Genomic DNA, 25057 nt, shown 5'->3' on the forward strand with positions numbered 1-25057 from the left:
CGGAAAATTTTTGAATATTAGCGAGGTTGAGGCCGAAGTTTTAAACGCGAAAACGTGTACGTCGGACGTTCAGCGCCGCTTTCCTGTAAGCCTAAAAGTTTGACAATGGCGTTTGGAATATCGAGCATGATTGCACTGATTTTCCAAACGCCATTGTCAAACTTCTAGGCTTACAGGAAAGCGGCGCTGAACGTCCGACGTAGGGGAGAGCGGGGCTAAAAGTTCCCGAGGTAAGTTGTTCCGATTGAAATAGCTCCGTAAGGAAAAAAAAGAAATATAATTAGCAAATACGTCATGAATCTAATGTGATTGAACATTGATAATTGATAATTTCAAGGCTGATTAGCTACTTAAGCTAATATAATGGTTAATGTTTCAATCGTTAAATAAAAATTATAAATGTTAAAAAGTAAAAATGTTTAGTTTATAATAAATTCAAAAAAACAACTAATTATTCATAAGATATTATTGATTAGTCCTTAAATACATACTTAGTTAATTAAATTATTGTTTTTTTTTTTTTTACATATTACACGTTCCATAGATCTCGTAACAATTTGCCCCACCCTGTAAACAACTAGCCCCGAACCGGGGTAAGTTGTTACTTTCCGACTTTAGGTATTGTATTATTAATTATAAAAAAATCTTACACAAAACAATCCCAAAAACTGTCTTTATAGCAAAGTTAGATATATTACTAAATTTTAATCTCTCAATACTTATGCTAGAATTACGTTTCCTTAACAAATTATGACGTTGATTAAAAAACGGAACTTGTAGCCCCGCTCTCCCCTACACGTTTTCGCGTTTAAAACTTCGGCCTCAACCTCTCTATTACGTCAAGTTATGTAAAATATATACAAAATATTTTTACATAATCTTTTTTTTTTTTGTATGAATTTGTTCCAAAATAAAAATTTTAAATTTCTTTAATGTTTATATTTAAGTACAAATACTAAAAAAGTATTTTTATAATACAGTCAAACCTGTTTTTGTGCGGGGGATAGGGACCGCATAAAAGAAAATGCATAAAAAAATCGCGCGAAACTTCACGAGTGGCTATAAAAAATAGTTTTCGCAACACAATTAAAAAAATATTTTTTTTTATGCGGTGAATAGGGATCGCATAAAAAAAGTCTCACGTAGAAAATAACTCGAAACCGTACGAAATAACTAGGAATTGCTTTTTTAACTCCTTTGGCCTTTTTCTGCAACACCTAATGGGGAAAAAAATCCTCTAAGAATTTTAATTTTTATATTAATTAATTATTTCCACTTAAATACGAATCTAACATTAAAAAGTTAAAAATAATCGTTAAATAATGATTTTATTTGATAAATATAGCTGCAGGTAGTGTTATTTCATTTAACAAGGCGTGAAATTTCACACCCGCAGTCTAAAGCTGGAGGGGAGCTAACTTACCGCATCTGTTCAAATATAACATAATATTTATGGTTTTTATGCTATTAAAATAAGAGGGGACCGAAATAAACGTATGAGAAAAAAGTTTTTCTGAATAAAAAATGAAAAAACCTGCTGATGTCATAGAAAACAACCAATAGAGTTTTTAAAAATTTTACAGGAGTCAATTATGTTCCAATTTGATTGAAATTTTCATATACCGCACAAAAACAAATCGCACAAATAAAAATCGCACAGAAAAAGACCGCACAAAAACAGGTTTGACTGTACTTAGAAAACTAATAACATGTTTTATATTTTTAATTAAGTGCAAAAATATTGATTACCTGGTATATTCAAGATCAGGAGTGGAAATAAATTTGATTGTGGGAAAAGATAAGGGTTTAGCATTCATAACCTTAAGAAATTGTCCTTGAGTTTCTTCATCGATGTTACAAAGACGAGAGACATTGTAAATTGTAGACGTTTGAATGCAAAAGGCATATCTGAAATGAAGAATATTTATTTGTATGAATACATTTCAAAGGGAAAAAGCATGTCGAATGCACTTTTCATAATTAAAATCGCATAATTTTTGAATTGAATGCAATTGTCTTTTTTGGGGAGAATTTCGATTTTCTGTCTGATTTCTGCTTTTGTGAAACGAAGGTGACATTTCAATCAGGAAATATTTCGTCTAGCTCAGTGCTTCGCAACCTGTTTTTTTTTTTTTTTTAAATATCTTTTTGTCATGTAGGCACTAAGAGAGCTTTTTTTAAAGCCCATTGTGGGCTAGCTGAGTCCACAGTGGAGCGGCCGGGTGGTGAAGGAGAGGAGCCTTGATGTATCAGAGATATTCCTAGGGTTTTTCGATCTGTTTGGATTCGATTCCGAATCTCCAGAACGAATAAGATGACATCTTAACCGCTCGGCCATCACTTTTCGTGATAGGAAGATCGTCTGATTGGCCAGCAATTTCTAAATTAATCGGTAATCAGTTATATCGAAAATGTAGAAATCATTATCGTCATTACAAGAAGAAAAATAGATAATAAAATTGTATATACAATTTTAAAAAACGATCGCTTACGGATAATTCTATTATCTTCACTATTTATGCCGGCAACGATTTGTTTTGGTAACAGCAAAAATTAAAGAAAATAGATCCTTGTGATAAAACTAGCTGTTACCCGCGACTTCGCCCGCGCAGATTTTGCAAGAAACACCATTTAGTATTTCAACAACCATAGTAATTGTTATATACCTACCGCTGAGAACGATGAGAATTGCTGAGAATCAAACGAACTGTTTTCAATTTGATCAAGTTTCTGGAACGTTTACAATCGTTCTCTAATCCAACCAATATGCAATAACAAATTGGAATTTAAAACGGTTCGAACATTTTTTTAAAAAATCGAAATATATAAAAATATTTATAACAATGTCTGAAATGTTATCAATTTAATACACCTATGTACTCAATGAAGACTAAAACAAAAAATCCCATATAAAATAGTACAGTAGAAGCCGTTCTTCATGTTAAGCCTTAACGCTCTCCCTCTCCCCCCGTGGGGAATTTCGAAAAATCTTTTCTTAGGGTACGTCATGAAAACGCACACTAACTGTTTACCAAGTTTCACCTCTCTAGGTTCAACCGTTTGCTCTGGGCGATGATGAATCAGTCAGTCAGGACAAGTAATTTTATATATTTAGATGAAACATTGCCTATACAATGAAGAGGTTTATGAATTATATTGGGTCACATTTGTCAAAAATTTTTCGATATTTATCATGAAGTAATATCGCAATATTAATCGAAGCAGTACGTCATAGTAATGTCTATTTTTAATGGCATTCAGTATATTATAGGCGAAGAAATTGATCTTTCATATTCACACTTTTAGGATCACCAACCAAGTAGAAGTTTCTCTTGTAGCTTCATATTATAATAGAATTTTCACGGGAAAAGAGACAGAATTTTTTTCAGATTAATGTGTAAAAGTGTCTTCTAGTATTTTAAATGTTAATTTAAAAAAAAAAAATATGCTGTATTTTGTTATGATGTCTCAGCAGAATTTCTTCTGTATTTTATATAACAGAGGGAAAGTATAGCGATCGGTCAAAAATGACTGTCAAGATTTTTACATTGGGCTCAGGACACATTGAAACATCGAGAAATGCCAAAAAATTCGGGGATTTCTCTCTCTCTCTTTTGTGTGTGTGTAGGGGGGGATGTGGAGCACGATTTTGTTCACCCTCTTTGATGCTTAATAACTCCTGTGCTTTTTGTCGAAAATTGCTGAAATTTTGCAGGGAGGTTTGTTAGGGGGTTGATGGGTTGATGCTATTTGGTGGTTAAAGGTCTAGGAGGTGGGGAGTTAATAGGGAGGGGGTAGTGTGTATCTCCAGCAGGGTCGGACTTAATGACGATTTTACTCGTTATTAGCATTTACAATTTTTTTTTTTTATAAAACCCATTCCTACCACCAAAATTAAGCTTTTTGCCATTTAAATGCTGTCGGGAAAGTTAAGCAACTCACTGAATTTTTAAAACTAAGTATAAAATTTGTTTATTTCCTAAAGAATGTGATTTGCATTGTAATATTAAATTTAGAGATTTTTTAAAAAATTAAAATATACGTGTTTTTTTTAAACATTGAGTTGGCAAATTCAAACTTTATCTTTTTACGTCATAACGGACAAAGTTTTTATATACTGTATATATATATATATATATACTAGCTGACCCGGCCACGCGTTGTTGTGGCTCAAAATGTATCTATTATAAATGTATAACACTTCCCCCGTGGGGGAAATTTCAAAAAATTCCTTCTTAGTGTATATTCTCTTGACGTACCCTATTAAAACGCAATCAAAAACGCATCTAAAATAGTATAATAAAAGCCGAGTTCTTCACAGTAAGCCTTAATCCCGTCACTTTTCCCGCTGGGGAATATCGAAAAATCCCTTTTTAGTGTATATTCTGTTGACGTAACCTATTAAAACGCAATTAAAAACGCAAAAAACGCATGTAAAATAGTATAATAGACGCCGAGTTCTTCACGGTAAGCCTTAATCCCGTCCATCTCCCCCCACTGGGGGGAATTTCGACATGTATATTATATAAAAACACGTGCGTATTCGAATGCAACGTTGTGTCAAAATTTCAAAGGAATCGGTAGGAACAAACGAACGTTATATTTTATTTATATTAATATTTATATTAAGTAATAATTTTAATAAAATAGGAATAATTAATAGTTATTCTCCTAACCTCACTCAGACTCTATTACACTGTAAGACAACAACACCTTGATGCTGAGAACCTTTAACTTTAATCATAAACAAACGTTTTCGGCCCATTCCATGGCCATCGTCAGGCTAACAACATTCGAATACTGTTCCGAATAACCAATTTCAAATTTAAATAAAATACAAAAGAACTCACGCGCGATGCTAAACAACGTAAACTAAAACTAATATAAACAACATAGAAAAGAACAAACGAACGTTATATATTATTTATATAGATAGATAGAAAATGATCTGCTTCAGTCCATTCTCACAGAAAAGCATAATGCCTGACAGAAAAGCAAACTTAGTTCGTCGGAAGGTAGCGCCATCTGTTGGACATAAAAGCCTTAATTTATATATAAATATATTTTTGAAAGGGGGGAGATGGTGTAGGGGTATGAAAAATAGATAGTAGCCGATTCTCAGACCTACTGAATATGCATATCAAATTTGGTAAAAATCGGTAAAGCCGTTTCGGAGGAGTACGGTAACTAACATTGTGACACGAGAATTTTATATATAAGATTATATAATTCTGTATCTTGTTCTTTTTCGAGACAACCAGAAAATGTGTTTAATAAGACGTATAGATGAACCATTATTAACAACTGGCTAAATCAGGGCGTCCAGCCTTATGACCCACGATCCAAATAAGATCGATAATTTTTATACGGCTGGCGGGAAAAGTAGATCAAAACAGCATTATTCAAGTTATTTTAATAAGCGCAAACATTCGATGTTAAAAATTAATGGAAATAATAGAATTTAGTAAACTAACCTGAACTACTATGAAAATATTACCCCGTATTCACCTATAGAAAATTGGATATGAAATGAAGATGTTTAGATGAACATAATTCGGTATTATTAATTGATGTTAAAATTTTTTGAGGTAATTTCGAACTATCTAAATACAGAATGCGTTTTGCACATTTTATAACTATTTTTTCTTGAAAATAATTAATGTTTTAAATAGTTTCTAAAATATTTTATTTATCTGATAGTCATTTTTTGAACTATCAACCTACATCTAGATTTCTAAGGTAGGAGTACATTTCTTAGAATAAATAGTGGTATTTTAACAAATGAACTTAACATATACTGGATGAAATATACTTCTCCACACCAAGAAAACCTTTAAAATCCGGTGATACGTGTTTATACAACAGCTAACGTTTTCAACCCCATCAGGGTCTTCCTCGGGCACAGTTCATACGAAATTTCAAATACAAATGGAACGGAACAAATTTGAATAACGTTCGCTTCGGTTGTTTGTTCCGTTCCATTTGTATTTGAAATTTCGTATGAACTGTGCCCGAGGAAGACCCTGATGGGGTTGAAAACGTTAGCTGTTGTATAAACACGTATCACCGGATTTTAAAGGTTTTCTTGGTGTGAAGAAGTGGTATTTTATTTCACTCTTCTTTCACTGCTTTCCATAATTGATGTACTTTGTTAAAATTTCTTGGTTTGCATTCGGAAAAAGCAATCTCAAGGCATAGTAGACCATTGGATACATATCAGCAGACTTGAAGGAGTATGACCAAGATGTGTATTCTTGATACCCCGTGTCTTTTGTCGTCGTTTTATTTTTTCAAGAAATTTAATTGTAGCTATTAGTATGACTACTCTTATCGTGGAGTTTTACTCTGAAAGGCTATGGATGAAGGATGGTATTTCTTCTTTAAATTACATTACAAAACATTATTTTGTTAATGAGTAGAATTAATTTTAATATATTTTTTTTTTCTTGTACTAGATACCAACAATAATCATGAATCCTTTATTGAAACTTTTTTTTTAGAGTTTTGGAACCAAGTTTGTAATTTTTTTCGTTTCTTTTGCAAATTGTAAATCGATTTTTTTTTTGTTAGTCATTTAACTAGATTTATGCTTTGTCAATAGTCAAAATATATTTTTATCTCTCCGCCAGACAATTTTCATAAAGCAATCTATATAAGTGTTCGACATTCAACAGCATGCCTAAGAAAAAGACAGTAAACATTATTTTTTAGTTATTTAAGATTCAAATATTTGTTTATTATATCGTTTACAGTTGATACAAAATATTTAGAGACATTGCAATTGCTGTTTAGTTGGTGGACTTTCTTTTAAGACCGGCAATTTCAAAAGTAACATCTCTGAAGAAGTATTCGCATATATCTGTTTTGGATATTTGGTAGTGTTCTTCCAGTTAAAAGCAATGCACGACATTTTTTTCCTTTATTATTATTAATAATGCTTATTTTGTGTTTAGAAATGCTAATTCCATGGTTTTCATAAAGTTTTTTTAGTTATGAAATATTATTTATCTTTGGAAAGTGCAAAACACAACTGCCAATTCAAAGCTTCTTTACGTACGCCATTTTGAAAGCAGACAGCAATAAAGTACAGCATACGATTGTTTACATTTTATATAATTACCTGTTACCAGATATAATAATAAAGCAATAAAATAATTGATGAATGTTATTCAAAATCATTCTAAAGATATATAAATACATTCAGCATTTACTGAACAATAAATATTTAATAAATGCAATGTTGTTTACTTTATTCAGACAGTTTATTATTTTAATATTTTCAGTCTATATATATAATCGAGACGAGTTGATAATAATAATAATAATAATCAGCGCAGAGCCCAAACGCTTAGGAGTCGAAAGTTGAAATTTGGTACATAGTTAGGGTACGTCACGAGAATGCACACTAAGAAGGGATTTTTCGAAATTCCTCCCCACGGGGAGAGGGACAGGATTAGGATTAACACTTCCATCAACAATGGAAGTGTTAAGTATACAATGGAGAACAAGAGAAAGCGACATGCAAGATTTACCGGCGCTGGAGAAAAACAAAAATGAGTAATATGTTAGAACATATTCGATTTTCAAAAATTTAAACAGATTAGTTTGGTTTTTCTCGACCTTTCTTCTTTAGAACATTCGATGAAAATCGAACGATATAATCAGAACACGTCGTGAAAATCGAACAATATTAGAATATTCGATTTTCGAATTCGACCTTTCTTTAGAAATAATTAGTTTGTTGATGAAATTATTCTTTTTCTTCTGTGACTATAACGTAATAATCTTAATCCTCGCTATCGTTAGTTTTGCCCGAGCAACGCCGGGCCTATCTGCTAGTTTTATTATATTCTTTTTATTCATCTTAACATTGAAAAACACTGTTAATATTCGGCAGAATGAGTAATTTGAATTTTTAAAACTTACATGATGATTCTCCAAAAAACTCAAGATAACACGATAAAAAGAAATTCGAGTCATTGTTCGAAAAAGATTTGGAATCGAGACGTTCTATAAAATCCAACTTTCAGAATTTTTTTTTATTTTTTTTATTTTGAAGACATTTCGGGGTTTGTTTTAGTGAAGTAGTTTATTCAGTGTGCATATTTAGTTTTTATACATCAATTTGTATAAATGAATCGAACAACCTGGTATTTCTTAGAAACTTAAAATCTTCGATCATCATCGTTTAATTACTGTAGCACCACACCGATTCCCGTTAGTTATAAATTTTCTAAAAAGCATTTATAAATAAAAATAAGGAAAGTCATATTTTTATAATTTTGTCTTCGAACGTTTGCAGGCCGACTCAATGAGACTCGGGAACCATATTTAAGTTTTAATATGATTCCTGTACTATACAATAAAAAGTTGGACATCACTGTGTGGACTGTATTATATACACTTATGCTGAAAAGTTAAGCAACAAGTTTAAAAATATAGTATAATTATTTGTATATTTGAAATTTAGAAGGCAAAATTTTGTAAACCTCCATAAAGTTTAATACAGGTGTAATTTATACATAACTTGCATAAAAAAAGTTCTGCACTCGAATCTATTCAGCATAACAGCTTTATTTGAAAGCGCTTTAAATTTGCAGTTGTGCTTCTGCGAAAAATTCGAGATTATCGTATTCTTAAAAAGTTGGCAAGGACGATAACATAATTATGCAAAATGCAAAATAAACGCTTCCTCCCACACACATAAAGGGCGGTTTTTTTACATTTTTGGCCTTGAACGTCGAGAAATGCAAAAAAAGGGGGTCAAAGTTGACCGATCACCTTACATTTCCTATGTTAAATTCCATAACATCCGGGAAAGTAAAAATGAGATAACCATTTAAGCAAAGAAATGAGATACAGAGCAATTTCCATCAAGGCTGGACACAGTTACAGATCAAGGCATTCACAGTTAGATTGCTAAATGTTCATTTTAGTGTTCAATGCAGTCTTTGAAATCGGTACCAAATAAGCGGAACTGTCTGTCGAAGACCTGTTTCAATCGCGAAAGATAACTGTTATCTGCTTGGAAATGCAAGATTTCATACGTCGTACACAATACATTAACTCGCTGCAAACTTCTCCGTCCACAGGAATAGCGATATCAGGATAAAGGGTGTTTTAAGGCCTCATCAGGGTAATCTTTATGCAAGAAGACAAGCAATTGGTACCCCTTTAACTTTTGTGCAAATATGGGTCGATTACATTGTATTGGAATTCAAAACAATGGGCCAACGTAATTTTTATGAGTCTCGGCACGACCTCTGGAGCGATATCGAGACTGGCTGGAACTGGTTATCCTCCTTTTATCTTTCCGGAAAGAAAATTATGGTGGAAATGGCTTGGTGGTATGAGCCGAATATCAATCAGCGGCTGCACATTTCTTCACATATTCCGAGTTGGTACCGTAACCGCAGTAAGGTATCGCGATGAAATTCTGAACTCTTATGTCTATATCTCGCGTTCATTAGCCCCGAATCGGGCCCTCGATTCTACTTGGATGATGATGCACGTCCACGCATAACTCGTCTTGATGCTGTATATCTAGAGGAAGAATGGAATGACCACCCAGATCATTCTATTTCAATTCAAATGGAGCCTATTTGGGACACATTAGGAAGACTGAAGGCCTATACCCCTGCACGAATTCTGTAAGAGCTCAATTTGTTCTTTTGAGACAAAAGTGGCAATTAATCCTCCCGATTCTCATTGACACTCTTATTGGTAGCACGAATCGTTGACATCAAGCTTATATTTCAGTTCAAACGCGCTATTGAAATGATTTTATATTTGTACATTGTAATATAAAATTTTGCTCTTTACTGAATACGATGTATACTGTATTTAGCGAAATGTTCAAAAGAATTTTCTCTTGCTGTACACGTATTGTCATTTATCATCAGAAATTTCCGCGTAGATTTCATTTAAATTCGGTACATAGTTTATTTTATTTTTTAGTTTTTTGCTCGTCGCTCAGTTTTCGAGCGGAAGTGCACAGGATGATCGTAATTAAAAAGTAGACGTTTTAGAGCTTTGTAGAAACGACTATTGGGCAAAGTTCGAGCAAATATCACTTCTCGAATTCATATATTAACCACATCGCGAATACCTTGAATAATTACGTGATATAACTTATTTAGTTAAATAATAAATATTAAATAAAATTATTATTTCCATATATTAATAAATAAAAAGAAAAGATTACTAAATTCTGAGAAATGGAACTTCATACTTTTTGTTTTGATTTAAATGTTACAGTTTCTTCTTTTCAGTACTCTTATTTTAAATATCAAAGATTAATCAATAGTTGTTCTCATTTTTGCCTGCTGCAGATTTTTATTCACGAAAAGAAGCATTCGAACGTATTCAAGTTCTAATTTGCTTCTTTTCTTGTGGCAAATTAAATCAGAGGTGCCGATGGCAGGGCTACCAGATTGGGGGTTTTCCAGTCAACTGGAGAAAAATGGGGAAGTTTAGTGGGAATTTTTTTATTTTCGAAGAGAAAATTGGAGAATATATAATTTTTTTATGTAACGATAATTTAACCTTGAGGTATTAAAAATTGTTTTTAAACTTTTTAATTGCATCCCACGTATTTTTAGCTTGTCCAAATGGAGAAAATTCCAATTAAGCTCGTTAAAATCTCTAGTTCCATCAGAATGCTATTATGATTTTCATAACATCTCGATATAACTAAAAATATAAAGTCTGGTCAAATTGATTTTGCCTTTAATCTGACATATTTCTTAATTATTCTGCTCGTTTATTACGTGTTTATTCGTTTGCTTATTTTATAAAATAAAAATTTTTGTTTTATATTATAATAGAAAAATTTTTAACCAAAAGAGTATTATTAAAATGTGATTAGTATTTCAGAAACATCAATAAGTTTTGTCAAATTCTTTGTTTTCAGTATTAGCGATTATTGCAAATTTTTATAATTAAGAACTAATTCATAAATAATAACGTTCTTATTAAAATAAATCAATTGAAATTGTTTCATTCGTTATTTAACGTAAAAACGCAAAACTTTTCTATGGGTAAACACTCATAATATTCGCGATCTCGAATAATACCCTTGATAAAAAAAAAAAAAAAACATTCAAATGCTATCTCCCAAACGGCGCCATGAGTGCCGTCACAGTGGCGGGTCCAAAGGGGGTGGGGTTAAGTCAAAAATGAAAAATATTTGAATAATTAATAAGTACCTTTTTATTAACACGTGTGCGGCGGTTGTATTGGGATGGTTCAATATTTAGCATTTTCTATATGATTTTTTCTTTGTATTTTTTAACATTATAAGGCAAAGAAAGTATTGGTTTTCAAGAATGTTATTTAAAATTATATGGAAAAAGAGACATCTGGTTATCCCATTTACTCGCTATGAAACTCGGAATTATAATTTAATTATTAATAGAATACATAATAATATTTTGGCAATGAAATTATAAATGCTTTAAAATTGAAAAAAAAATTAATGTGGATTGCATTTATGATTCATTTTAAGTAATAAGTAATTACGAATATAAATGTTTAACCTATATTTTTTGAGAGGAACTTGTTTTATATCGTTGAGAATAGCTCTCGGGGAATCAACTTTTAGCGTTAATAAAATGAAAATAAATGTCTCGGAAAATCTTATTTCTATGAGCTTGTGTAGTGATTTTATAATTTTATGTAATAAATCTTGACAGAGAAGTATTAGAATCATTCATTCTCTTACAAATAAATGTTAATTTTGTAAAGAAGTAAACCTATTTAAATAGCTTTTTAAATAACTAAATCTCACAATCCTTTCTTTTAATTTAAATTACAAGTATAATTGATATGCTTGTTGAATATAAGATGTAGTCGTGTAATTCGTTAAAACACTATCGCCGAGATATTAAATATTTTGAACAGTAAATAAGTTTTTTTTTTATCTGTTTGTTCTGCATTAATCTATTTAATTAATGCGCCTAAATCTTAAACAGCGAAATGTGATGGTTAAAATTATCGACGAGAAGCGAACGGTGTGAATTCAATGTATAACATCGAGACCATTTTTAATGTTGGGTTTCTAAAGGACTGTTTCGCAACTAAAATTTTCAACTACATTTAGTAAATTCGCCGCATTTTCTAAATCAATAGGTCGATGGTCATTCGTCTGCCTGCATTTGAGTCATTGGCACTAACCAGTATAATTCGAGGAAACTCTGCATTGTTTCGGTATTGATCCGAAAGGATTTTCAGAACATTAGTTTTTCTAAAAATATTTTCTTTCGCATAATTACTAGAAGAATTTTTATTTTTTACGTCAGAAATCATAAATGTTAATAGCGATTAATATTTACCGAATTTAGTATTTATCGATTTCGATCGACTTTAAATGTATCATTACAGTAATTCGTTTGTTTTTATTATAAGTGTTTTAAACGTTAAAGAAATCAATGCTTACAAATCTTGTTTGTTGTTTCCCAAACAAAAGCAAAAGGTTACGCCGCAAGTCGTGGAAACTCGCGTAAAAGAATTGCTCTTCATCAGAAGCGAATTTTAATTATCTGGGCATTTGACTACAGGGCGTATCGACAAATACGAGATTAACACAAATAAATTGGAAACACCAGAACGTCTCGATTATATTATAGATTATCGATCACTGCGTAAAAATCGATCGAATCGTAGGTTAATATTTTATGACATTGAGAATATAAGAAAATATAAGAGCGCTATTTTAAAAATATCGAAAGTTATTTAAAGCGGTGTTTTCATTAACGTCATCGGCGACTACGTGTCTACAATGTAGGAAGGTCGCCAGTATTTCTCTTACGTGCGCTTTTGTGACTCATAGGGAATGAATGATACAGAAGATGTCGTCCGCGCTATCTGCCTTTTACCGTTATTTCCTTTGTAATCGTTGTCCGAATGACAGTCGGAGACGATCCTAAGATATTCAACAAGTGGCTGAGAGCATATTCCGTCGATCGATGCCAGGAGTCGGCTACGGTATCGTCCGGAGGTTCATCGACCGTCTCTGCGGTCCGGTATCGGACCCTTCGTCCAGTGATTCCGAAATGCCCGTTGTTGTAAGGCGTCGAGGCTGTTCTATGAAAGTTACGGTAGTTGGCTTAACGGGTGCTACTTATCCCAGACCCCAGAGCCCGCTCGTTTATCAGGTAAGTTACAAAGGATGCTTGATGTTTACGACGTTGTTTGAATGTAATCGTTTTTTTTTCTCCCTCTCTCTAACACTTTGGTAGCGCTCGTCTATAAAATTTATGACGTGCGAAAAACTGTCGTAAATTTAAATGCGGTTAGAAACCGCCGAAAGTGACTATAAATGTGATACTTGTCAAATGCTGATGTATCGTATTAAAACTTCCCGTTTTGTAGCGAATCGTGTCATTTTTTACTGTCAGAAAGATTATAAAAATGTTTCAAAGACAATTAAGAATTTTTTAAAATATTTTTTATCTTCATATGACGACGACGATTTAATATATACAGTAATTAAAAAAAGTAAATGAAATGATCGTGACTTTTCAAATATATCACAGAGGATTCTAGTGTTTTTTTTTAAATACATTTTTCTAAACTTCTTCTGAAATTAGTAATTTAAAATTAAGTATTCTCTTATTTGAAAACTTTATTCGATATTATTTTATTATTAATTATAAGTAAGATTTCAATTTTTTCTTGTAGTTTATTTAAAAAAATCAAAAATCAATTATATATATAAATAAGTCAGCATATATTTTTTAAATTTTCTATTTAAAATGCTTTTTAGAATAATAACTCTTGCATGAAATGTTTACCTATTAAGCTGGTTTTTAAAATTGTCGTTTTTATTTGATTAAACACTTAGAAAAATGTTAAGTTACTTTAATAAAATATTTTAAGATAAAGTAAAAATTTGCATCGAAGTAACTAAAAATAGTGTAGTGTTTTAACGTTTTAAAAACAGTGTATAATCCAATAAGAAGTAATATTAAATTAATAAATTTATTGCTGTTTAAAACAATTTTATAACTTGGTTATTTGACAAGATTAAAAACTTGCACATCTTTAAAGAACATGGTTTCCATTTTTGACTTGTGGCATTAAGCGGCTGTCTTGTTCAGTTCTACAAATCTTACAAACTTTGGCATTGACGTCAATGCAGTCGCATTTTTGTATTAAAGCCATCACCACTCATAAATTTTTGTTTGTTTCTAATGCAACGGCTTAATTATTTTCTCCCGTATTTTCTTAAACAACTACAGCGATAATGGATTTTATTCATAATTTATGATTTAAAATCTTGACTAATAGTTGAAGTTAGTGGAATGCGATTTCTGACTTTCATGCCAAGGGAGACTGTCTTGTTTCCCATTTATCTACTTCAACTGCGGTTTATTTATAGTCAATAGGAGGAATAGAAAATCGGTTTACCTTCTGCCAAAATAGCTACGATCTATCGTGGATGGCCATATTGGAACATAACATTTAGTATCGTTGCTACTAACTGTTGTGAAGATAATATCGATTTGAAAAAAAAAAACAACAGAACTTAAATAATCGGTTAATTCGCAAAAACACTTCGCTATTCTTTTAAGGAACAAATTCAAATCTAAAATTTCATTTTGTACAATTTATTTATATTTTTTTAAATACATTTGACTGCATTTTATGGTTCGCTGGAATTGTAATTTAGTTTTCTTTCGTTTGTCTGAAGAATTTCGATTTTAAAGAACAGTAAATTTCTTAACATCGTAAAACAATTGGAAAAATTAAACAACTGTTACTACAAACGATAAATTCATTTGTCCAACTGTAAATTGTTTTGTAAATCTTGTAACTTCACAGAGCCGATTTTGACCAAGAATTGAGTAATTTTATTGTTTAAACTTTAAAGGATCAGAATTCTTTTTTTGTTTTCTTTTTCGTTTTGCATCTTTCTGGACCAATTTTGTCAGCTGCTCGATCAGACTAAGCCACTGAGCAGCTATAAATAGTATGCGAAAACAAACATTAATAATGATCTATGTTGCTGAAAGTATATTATAAGCTAAAATGAATATCTTTTAACTCTAACACAATCAATATTCGCGTTAAAAATTTTTAAAATTATAATTTATGCTGTAAATAAAATAAGAAGTCAAATTTTAGAAGTATTTACATTTATTGCTGTATTTTCTATTTAAAAAAAAAGAAAGAAAAAATACCATTAATTAATGCAGTGTGTTAAGTACTTACTATCTAGAACTAAGCGTAATAGGCCTATACAATAATTACGCTTAGTTCTAGATATAATAATATACAATATAATATAATAATAATACAATAATATTTATCAACAAGGTTTCCACGAGTAGCGGAACACTTACTGATAAATATTATCTTATTCGTTAAAACTATACCCTTCAAAAATTGCAACTAAGTAGTGAACTGAAAATTTTTTTATTTATATTAAATTTTCCGTAGTTTAATAAAAAAAAAATTTACATTTTTAGCATTGCATTATGTTATTACATAAGAAGGTTTTGTTTTGAAGCCGTACCGAAGAGAGATTTAACTGAATCGCGTATATGGCTGATTTGTAAATAAAAACAAAAAGCCATTTTAACGGAGCAGTTATGGGGGAAAAGCCGTGACGAAAAAGCAGGTCAGACGTTGGTGGAGTAATTTATTAATATGAGAGGAATCGTCTATATCACCACACGATTATAAAACGCTATAATTTTTTTCCCCTAAAATTAACTCGTCACAAAAGACCAAGCTCTGTGCCAAAAGATTCCACGAAGTTCACCCAATTTACAATAGAAAAAGAAAAAAATGTAAAATTTAGCGATACTATATTTTTAATTGGTTTTTCCCTGTCGTTATTACTGTAATTTTTGGAGTATAACTCCGCACCCGGGTATATAAGCCGCTGGGAGTAAAAATAGATCGATAGATAAGCCGCACCTTTATATTAGCCACACCAATTTTTAGTACTCAATTCTTATTTAGAAACGACCCTGACATTGGAAAGCATCGTATCGATAGTCAATTACCGTTACCGAACACCGTTAGTTCAGATGATTCGTAAATTTTTTTGCACATAAGCAGCATTCTCCCATTTCCAATTTTAAAAACAACGCAATCCGCGGCTTATATGCTTCAAAAATTGCGATAATCACTAGAGAAATTGACACGACGTTTAGGGAAAATAACGATAAATTAGTAATTCATCTCTTGAATATAATACATCTTTTTTTCCTGACACACTTCGTAAATATTTCATCCATTTAATAATTTTAGTACTTAGTAGGAATCAATATTCTGATCATCATAAATCATTTAGAATTTATAATCAGGTTAACAGTTTAAATGCAGATGGTCGTCGTTTATATTTTTGAAAATGATTAGATATATATTATCGAAAACACCAGATTTGATTATTATGTAACGCTATATCGTATGGAATATTTAATGGGTGACCTAATTACAAGTACTTTAATTCGAAAATCGATAATATTTGTAAACTATAAGCGATTGAATATAGCAATTGTTACTGGTATGTATTTGATTTCCTTATCTTATTTATTTGCACTTTATTAGAATTGTATCGATTTTTCCCCCCAGACGATTGTCTATATTATTTTATAAAAAATTAAATTGCGTGTTTCCCCTCCTCTTTAATAGTGTGTTCGTTTTGAATAACTGAATTTAAAATACGTCAGACGATATTTAGTTAGTTGTTTTCATATAAACATCCATTCGATTATTTTTTTTTTCTCATTATATCGAAAGATTCTTAAATTCATCCAAAAAAATGGTTTTAGTTCCAGCTTTAGAACGAATTTCTTATTATTTTATTATAATAATCTCTAGTTTTTGACTTATTTATTTTGAAATTTAATTCCCAGAGTGTAGGTTAATATTAGGACAAATGAGATGAAAAATAGCAAGTTAAGGAATATATTTATTAATGAAAATTCATTTTTGAACATTAGAAAAAGTAAACACGACGAGGGAAAAACCCATTTTAACATCTTATGTAAATTGTTTACTCATCTAACAACATAAACAAAGGTCTTGATAGTTGTGTTCGTGATTAAATAAATCTGTAGTCTTGCTTTTGTTAAGAATTCCTTAATAATCATTGACAAACGAGGCCGTTGTTTGGCGTGTAACATGAGAAACTTCTAAATTAAGATGTTGTTCAGAGAGTTTCTGTAGCCGAACGATAGAAAATTTATAGATAATATTTTATATGTCAGTTTTTTTTCAGTTTTATCTAATTTATAACAATGTTCTTTGGTTTTTTTTTGTTTTGCTCCTTTGCTTGAATGCATAGTTTTCTTTTTCTACGGTGAAAACAATGTTAGATATAAGTTTTTAAAAATTCGGAGTATAAAAATAAAAATAATGTTAATATGAAGAAGTGAATGCTAAGTATAAAGATTTATTAAAAATCAACTTTTTAAGATTAAATTTTTGTATTAATTGACATATATAGCTTTTTTATTTACTAGTGTACTCTATTTATTTTGCTATTTTATAGTTACGTATAATATATACTGCAGTCTATTGAATGATTCACCTAATGAGTAATTTGCGATTGAAACATCTCGATTCGGATAATTCTTTATATATTTCTATTACAAAATTCTTTACTAGTGTTATATTTATAAGAAAACTGTATCAGAAAGAAGGCATCAGTGGAGAAATTCAAAGAATTATTCTAAGGTAGATTTACGTGATCAAAAAATATTATATGATTATATAAAATTTTAAAAAATGTACATAATTCGTCTTCAAGATTTTTTTTTTTTTTAAGTAAATTGTGCGTATTTTAAATTTTTATCCTCGATTTTTATTATTTAGGAAATGTTGTTTAAAATAAAAACGTATTGGATCTCGAACAAAATCTTCAAATAATTCGCAGTGTTTGCTTTCTGGAAGATTATGACTTTCAACTAGAATTCTATAAGAATCTTTCTTTATTTGATGGGAGAATCGTCTGTTTGAAGAAAACCGAAATTTAAAAAATATTGAAAAATAAAATCTGGGGTCCCATAGTTATTCAGTTCAGGTATTCAAAATTAAGTTTTTTTTTTTTTTTAAATTGTTTTTGAAAATAAAATTTCTATATTCAGTTTTTAATCATTAAAAAAATATGGCTGTAAAACTATATAAATATTTGGTTAATGTTACCTATGGTTCCAAAATGGCGGCTCGTCTCTGATTCAAGGAAACAGAAGAAAGAAAACAGTGGGGACGCACGTTTTAACCTATTCTAATAACTTACCCTAATTATTACCAACCAAATTATTAGATTAGGCTAGAACGTGCGTCCACACTGTTTTCTTTCTTGTTTCCTTGAATCAGGGACGAGCCGCCATTTTGGAACCATAGGTAACATTAACCAAATAATTTTAATTGTCTTTTCACATTTTAAAGCGTTTATTTTAAGAATTAAAAATTGTTATAGCTACGAAATTGGTCTAGTTTTTCCACACAAGTATTAAAAGAGCGTTTATAAATTTTTAAAAAAAATCAAACTCTCTTAATAATGTAAAATTAATGATAAAAAACTAAATTGCCTATACATAATTTATAGAAATTTGAATATATCTTCTGAAATTTACCCATCAACATTAGAAAATGCCGTTTTCATTTAATATAATCTCGGATTTTTATAGAGTTTTTAAACAAAGATACTTCGTCATTGACATAAATTATCCAGCTTTTCTTGCTTTATTCGTATCATTTAATCAAATGATACGAATAAAAATGGGAACAATTCCATTCACTCTAGAATCATTATATAATGGCTCTGGACTGAATGAAATTTTCCCATTTTAGTTTCCCTATACTCGTATGAAAATCTTTTTCCTCATTATAACTAAAACGTCGATTTTTCTACGATTATCATAAGTATATTTTACCGTAAATATTCTGTATTTAAAAACAAAAGTTCGGATTTGTTCTGTGCTTAACCGTATTACACAATTGATTTAAGATAACGAGAAACATTAATTAAAAATTGAAAATTTCTTCGAATATATGATACTTATCAGGGTTAAGTTGTAGGCAGACAAGAATGTAATAGTTGAATGAGGCCGAATATTTTCGTTTTCTGGAAGCGAATAAAATTGAAAACTTGTGTTATACTAAATGGAAAGAAAAACTATCGAAAAATTGGTTAAACATCTAAAACAGAACAAGAAAATGCTTACTGGAAAAGCGATTTCTGATTGAATCAATACAAAAAGAAAAATTGCCATTTCTTTAGGAATGATCTTTAGAAATGTTAGTGTATTTTTGATAAACATTTAAGTCTGCTGATAAAGAATTATGTAAGGCTTATTTCTTAGAGAAAGACAAAAGAAATCTTTTCACGTTGAAAAATTTTTGGTTAATGTAACCCTTGGTGCCAAGATGGCGGCTCGTCTCTGATTCCAGCAAGGAAACAGTTGGACGCACGTTCTAACCTAACCTAACTTATTCTAATAAATTACCATAATTAGTAGCAACCAAAATATTAGAATAGGGGTAATTTATTAGAATAGGTTAGGTTAGTACGTGCGTCCCCACTGTTTCAGAGACGAGCCGCCATCTTGGCTACCTAAGGTTACATTAACCACTTTAATATATGTATAATATGATTGGAAACGAATAAAATAATTTTTATATTTAAATAGAATCATAAATTTGAAACACCATCCTTCTGTTTTCCGTGTCGTCTAAAAAATTCCTAAAATATTAAAATTAGAAGGTAATGATTAGTATACAGATGTAAACGACTATAATAACGCAAATGAAGAGAGTCGTGAATTTCATAATACGAAGAGCTTGCTCTTTTCTGTCGCATGGAATTCTGTTACTACGAAAGACTGAGCTCGAGTCGAATTTAAACTCGCAATTTTTCAAAACTTATTAAGTGATACCGATGTGAAATAAGTAAAATTGAATATTAAATAACGTAACTTTTTATAAGCAGAAAAGTCTTAAAATCTTTTAAAAATTTTGGCGAAAGCTTTACGCATTTATATTAGCGAGGTTGAGGCCGAAGTTTTAAACGCGAAAACGTGAACGTCGGACGTTCAGCGCCGCTTTCCCATAAGCCTAGAAGTTTGACAATGACGTTTGGAAAGTCAGTGGAATCACGCTCGACATTCTAAACGCCATTGTAAAACTTCTAGGCTTAAAAGAAAGCGGCGCCGAACGTCCGACGTACACGTTTTCGCGTTTTAAACTTGGGCCTCAACCTCGCTATTAATCAAAATTCTAACTGTTTTAAAAATTACGCTTACTGGATTGATACATTTTTTAAAGTTTGAATTTTTAAATAACACGGACATAACTGCTGGCATTGTTTCCAAGTCGTAAAAATTTAACGATTACTAATCTTAAAATAATTGGAGCATCGTTTACTTTGTTTCTGATCGGTTCTGTCACTGGTTACGTTACGCTGTCCACTTACACGGTTATACGCTTGCAGTAAGGCTGAATCGTGGTTTCAATTTTTATGAAAAACCTGAAACTGAAACAGGAGCTTTAAAAGAACCAAAAAAAGAAAAATCTATTTTTATTTCAATATACGTAGTAATCATTATTAATTGATTTACAGATTTTTATTTTGTTCGCTATTGAAAAATCATTTTTGGGGAAGTTTTTTTGTCGTTGAAAGTATTTGCTCCATTGCATGGTTCTTGAAACTGTCTTCACAAATAAACACTTAATCCAATTTAAGGACCCAATTTGAAATCCACCAAGTCACATTTTCCTGTTATCGTGACAATCGAGGTTATAGATCTTAAACGTTTCTCTCTAAATAATTTCATCGTATTTGTCCTGTATTTTATGCGATTGTACTGTACGTTAAGTTAGCCCTACGTATTCGCTTACGTACTAATACGTATTGAATAGATAAATGATTCAGAAGTAAGAATTACTATTCAAGATTGTTTTTTCTTATTCGTAAATAGAATCATAATTTTTATTTTAGTCTCATGAACATGGGATCCAAGCTTTTATTTTGCTTATAGGACTTTAATGCGCTGCTTCACAAAATCCTTAACTGTATTTTGCATAGTTAATGTTCGCGTAAATATTTTAAGAAATTCTCATATTTATAATCACTTTTTTATACTTTACGTTAATTAACGTTTCTCGTCCAATTATCGCAAAATCGTATTAAACTCACTCGTACTGTAAACGTAAAGTTTGTTCTGCTGCTCGTCATTGACGTCAACAGTTTTAATATTTACAGTTTCAATATTATAGCAATTGATTTAAGGGTATGAATTATCTTATTCTAAAAGTAAGACCATATGTATTATTTAAACAAGGATGTTAATACTTTAATAAACAAAGATGAGATTTTACTATATTTATGTGTCGTTTTTCTTTCACTTTAACAAAATCGAGTGAAAGAATTAGTAGTGTAGAATTTCTATAAAAATGTAATAAAATTAGTTCATCTTTCCTAGCTAGCTTTATGCACACAATTTTTTCATTTGTTCATTTTCGAACAAATGAAAACCGTACAGGCCATAGGATTGTTTTTGGTATCTATTAAAAATAAAACTTAAATAAAATTCTAGACCAAGTAGCCATACATGGGATTTATATAGTACAATAATTAAACATTAACCTGTAGATTAACCTAAACCATTATTTTTTGAATTTGAACAATTATTAAAATGATTTGAGATTTATTGGGATAATAAATTATATATACAGGTATACCTCGAGTTACGTCGTTCTCGATTATACGTCGTTTGTCAAAAAAGTACTGTATATGGAAAAATGAAAATCAAGTTTAAGTCATTTTATTCGACTTTACATTTGTCCGCCACAAATATCGAAGTCGTAATATCACTAGAAAAGCGTTAAAAGCGCATAAAATCATATTAAAATATGTACGTTTACAGTAAATGTTAATATAATCATCGTAAATCCTAGAGAACGAAACACGAAAACATCTGTGTTTCTGTGTTGTCGTCGTATTTAGCGGTCTTTAAGTGCTCATTATTGGCGTTTTCCACCGTAGTTTCGACTTACGTCGCCTCTCCTGGAACCAATTACCGACGTAAGGCGAGGTTTACCTGTATTACCAATTTCTTTTCAACTCACGTCTTTCTGTTTTAATGCTCTGTAATGTTTAAATTCTTCTTATACATACAATATTAAAAAAGACTAAATAAAAACTAAATGAATTTAGTATGAAGTTGATATTTTATCAGAATTACTGATAATTCTGAAAAAATTTTGTAGCCAAAATTATTAAATTGAATAACCAATAAAGTACTTTATCAAATGGCTCTGTTACAGTAAAATTTAATAGAATACACATAGTAAACAGATGAAAAAGAATTTTTTTTTTTATATATTCATTGAAAAGCTATTTGAAATGTAATTAATTAAAAAGATTTTATAGTTTAATTGATGTTAAGATAAAAAAAAATTCTTAGTACATTATTGTTATAAAATATTATCAGTGATTTTATGATATTGTTGTTGATAACACGCAGAGTTATTGTTTACATATATGAATCCTCCTAGAAATAATTTATTAAAAATTAACAAATATCATGCGTTTCACGCAAGAATACAGTAAAATTAAACTATAATTGTGATAAGGAGATTTAGACCGTAGAAAAGACAAATCTTTCTTAGGACAATTATCAATTTAACTAATTGTGGAAACTCTTCTACAGTGGGTTATCTTGTAGAAGTAATTCTGAAATATTAATGGTTGCGCCTAACATTATTGAATAAGTGAAATTTTTATAATTTTGGAATTATATACTAGTCCATTATTCTAAAAATTAATATTTTATTTTCATACGTTTCGTTTTAGTTGCCAAAAAATATTGGCAGCTCTACTTGAAATAATAATTCAGTTATTTTACAGGTTGTTGTATATTAAATATAGATACTGCAGATTTTTTTTTTTAAAATGTTGTAAGATATATTTTTCACTTTATAAGAGCATGTTTAGTTGCATACTGTTACGTGCACAGTTTTTTTAATGTTAATATTTTAAATTTTTATTCAAAATAATTTGGAAGATCAGGAAGATCATTCTGCAAAAGACTGAAATCTTACGAGACGTTATCTCTATGGATTTATAACAGAATAAATCGGAAATATTGATTTTGTAAATTTTGTTTCGATGCTGTACGAGTGTAGGTAAGGATACTTCGAGAAGATATGTTTTTTATTTGCAATATTCAGAATATATTCTTATAAAAATAAAATCAATAACGAAGTTATCCGGATCTTCAATACGTTTATAGATGAGATATCGCGAAATTGAACTTTACAATGTCACCAAATAGTTGTAATACTGTAATTATAATCTTGTTTTCTTCTATTTTCTCGACATTGAAATTCCGAGTATTCGAAATAGCAGATAGTCTGCTTAGTGTACTAAAAATTTGATAGTGTCATTTGATACAGCTTGATAATACGTAAAACTAATTGAAAGCATTTCTCTTTATCTTATAAAATTAACGAGAACCGATTGAAAATAGTTTTAACTAAAGTGTGCTGAGATCAGCAAGAGAGACATGCAATCTCTCTTTTGTGTTATGTATGTGTTGTATTATGATTTTAATCGGATATCTTTCATAAATTATAAGTAGAACCATCAGTTTCAGCACTGTTAAAATGCCCAATAGCTATCCACCGAGGAATTAAACTTACAATTCATTTCATTGTAAGGGAGGATTTAGATAATGATAATTAAACATACACTATAATGTATTAATTACTTGCGAACAAATTCTTGTCTTTTATTGACCTAAATTCGTTTAAATCAAGTGATTAATTCGCGTCTAAACCCTGAAATTGTTGACTGCTTTAGTTACTATGGTTTCTAGTCGCTATTGACTGTGACTCGAAAAGGACGTCATAAGTCAGTAGATTTTGAATGAATTTTTTTCCTTCGTGTTCTGTCCTATTTTTAGAGGTTTTAGTAATTGTATTTTGCTTTAAATAAATTCATTTATTCATAAATAAATTCATAAAAATTATAAATCAACGACCATTACATGATGATGGATACAGTTAAGTGAAACGAATTAAATGAATTTACGAGACTATATGTCCGCTAAGATAATATTCTACTAATTTAATTAAATTGAAATTAATATAAATTACTTTCAGTATAAACTAACAGATACATTTCTGTAAAAATACATGGCTGATTATTACGTTAAATGTAAACTTAGTTTCTATTCAAATTATAAATAACATAAAAGTTTTAATGAGTATCGAAAATTTATATACTATTCTGTTGTGTTAAATTGTTATACACTAATTCAGAATACAATAGAAAAACTGAGAATCTGGATAAACTAATGAGAAGATCCGCTACGACTTCGAAAAATGCATTATTAATTTAAAAAATAAAATAGCACTAAATACGATTTTTGGTAAGTTTGATGCAAGTAATCAGCATTATTTGGTCAGTAATTTCTATTATTCATTGTGAATGGTTCTAATCTGAGGGATTGGTTGTCACACAATAGGAATGGAGAATAAATTCCGAGTCAAATCAATAATTAAATATAGTGTACTGTAATGCCCAGCTCCGTAACATTGCAAGTATTTCCTATTGCTAATATATCGGGATCATTGGGCTGCAATTTGAAAAACTAGACGTATAAATTCCCACTGTCGTCCGTCTGTCTTTCCTTAATCTCGAGAACGGAGTTAAGTAGAGAAAGACGGGTAAATGTTACCTATGGTTCCAAGATGGCGGCTCGTCTGATTCCAGCAAGGAAACAGTGGGGACGCACGTTCTCACCTATTCTAATAATTTTGTTGGTAATAATTATGGTAATTTATTAGACTAGGTTAGGTTAGAACGTGCGTCTCCACTGTTTTCCTTCTTCTATTTTCTGGAATCAGAGACGAGCCGCCATCTTGGAACCATAGGTAACATTAACCGAAAGTCGATACCAGATATGGAAAGATTAGGGGCAGGAGGCACCGATTAACAAGAACTCCAGATGCAAATTGGAAGTCACGTTATTTCAGTCCAAAAATTTTCCCCTGAAAGGTTAGATGACCGTCACGACACTATTGTTAAAGGAAA

General features: G+C 30.5%; 1 protein-coding gene across 5 annotated transcripts in view; it reads left to right on the forward strand.

Annotated features, from left to right (window-relative positions):
* The window catches only part of LOC136984472 (microtubule-associated serine/threonine-protein kinase 3-like), a 112999-nt gene that overhangs the window by 21365 nt on the left and 66577 nt on the right, over positions 1-25057 (forward strand). The window contains exon 1 of one of the 5 annotated variants that reach the window (XM_067281460.1): positions 12828-13154. The exons of 3 other annotated variants lie outside the window; for them this stretch is intronic. In XM_067281460.1, the coding sequence (XP_067137561.1) occupies positions 12966-13154 (189 nt within the window). In that variant the 5' untranslated portion in view covers positions 12828-12965. Of the gene's footprint in view, positions 1-12827; positions 13155-16380; positions 16517-25057 lie in introns of those variants that run through there. One more of the 5 variants, XM_067281468.1, reaches the window with a different exon arrangement.

The sequence above is a fragment of the Centruroides vittatus genome, unplaced genomic scaffold (genome assembly GCF_030686945.1).
Source record: "Centruroides vittatus isolate TY-2023 unplaced genomic scaffold, ASM3068694v2 contig_920, whole genome shotgun sequence".
In the NCBI taxonomy this organism is placed as follows: domain Eukaryota; kingdom Metazoa; phylum Arthropoda; class Arachnida; order Scorpiones; family Buthidae; genus Centruroides; species Centruroides vittatus.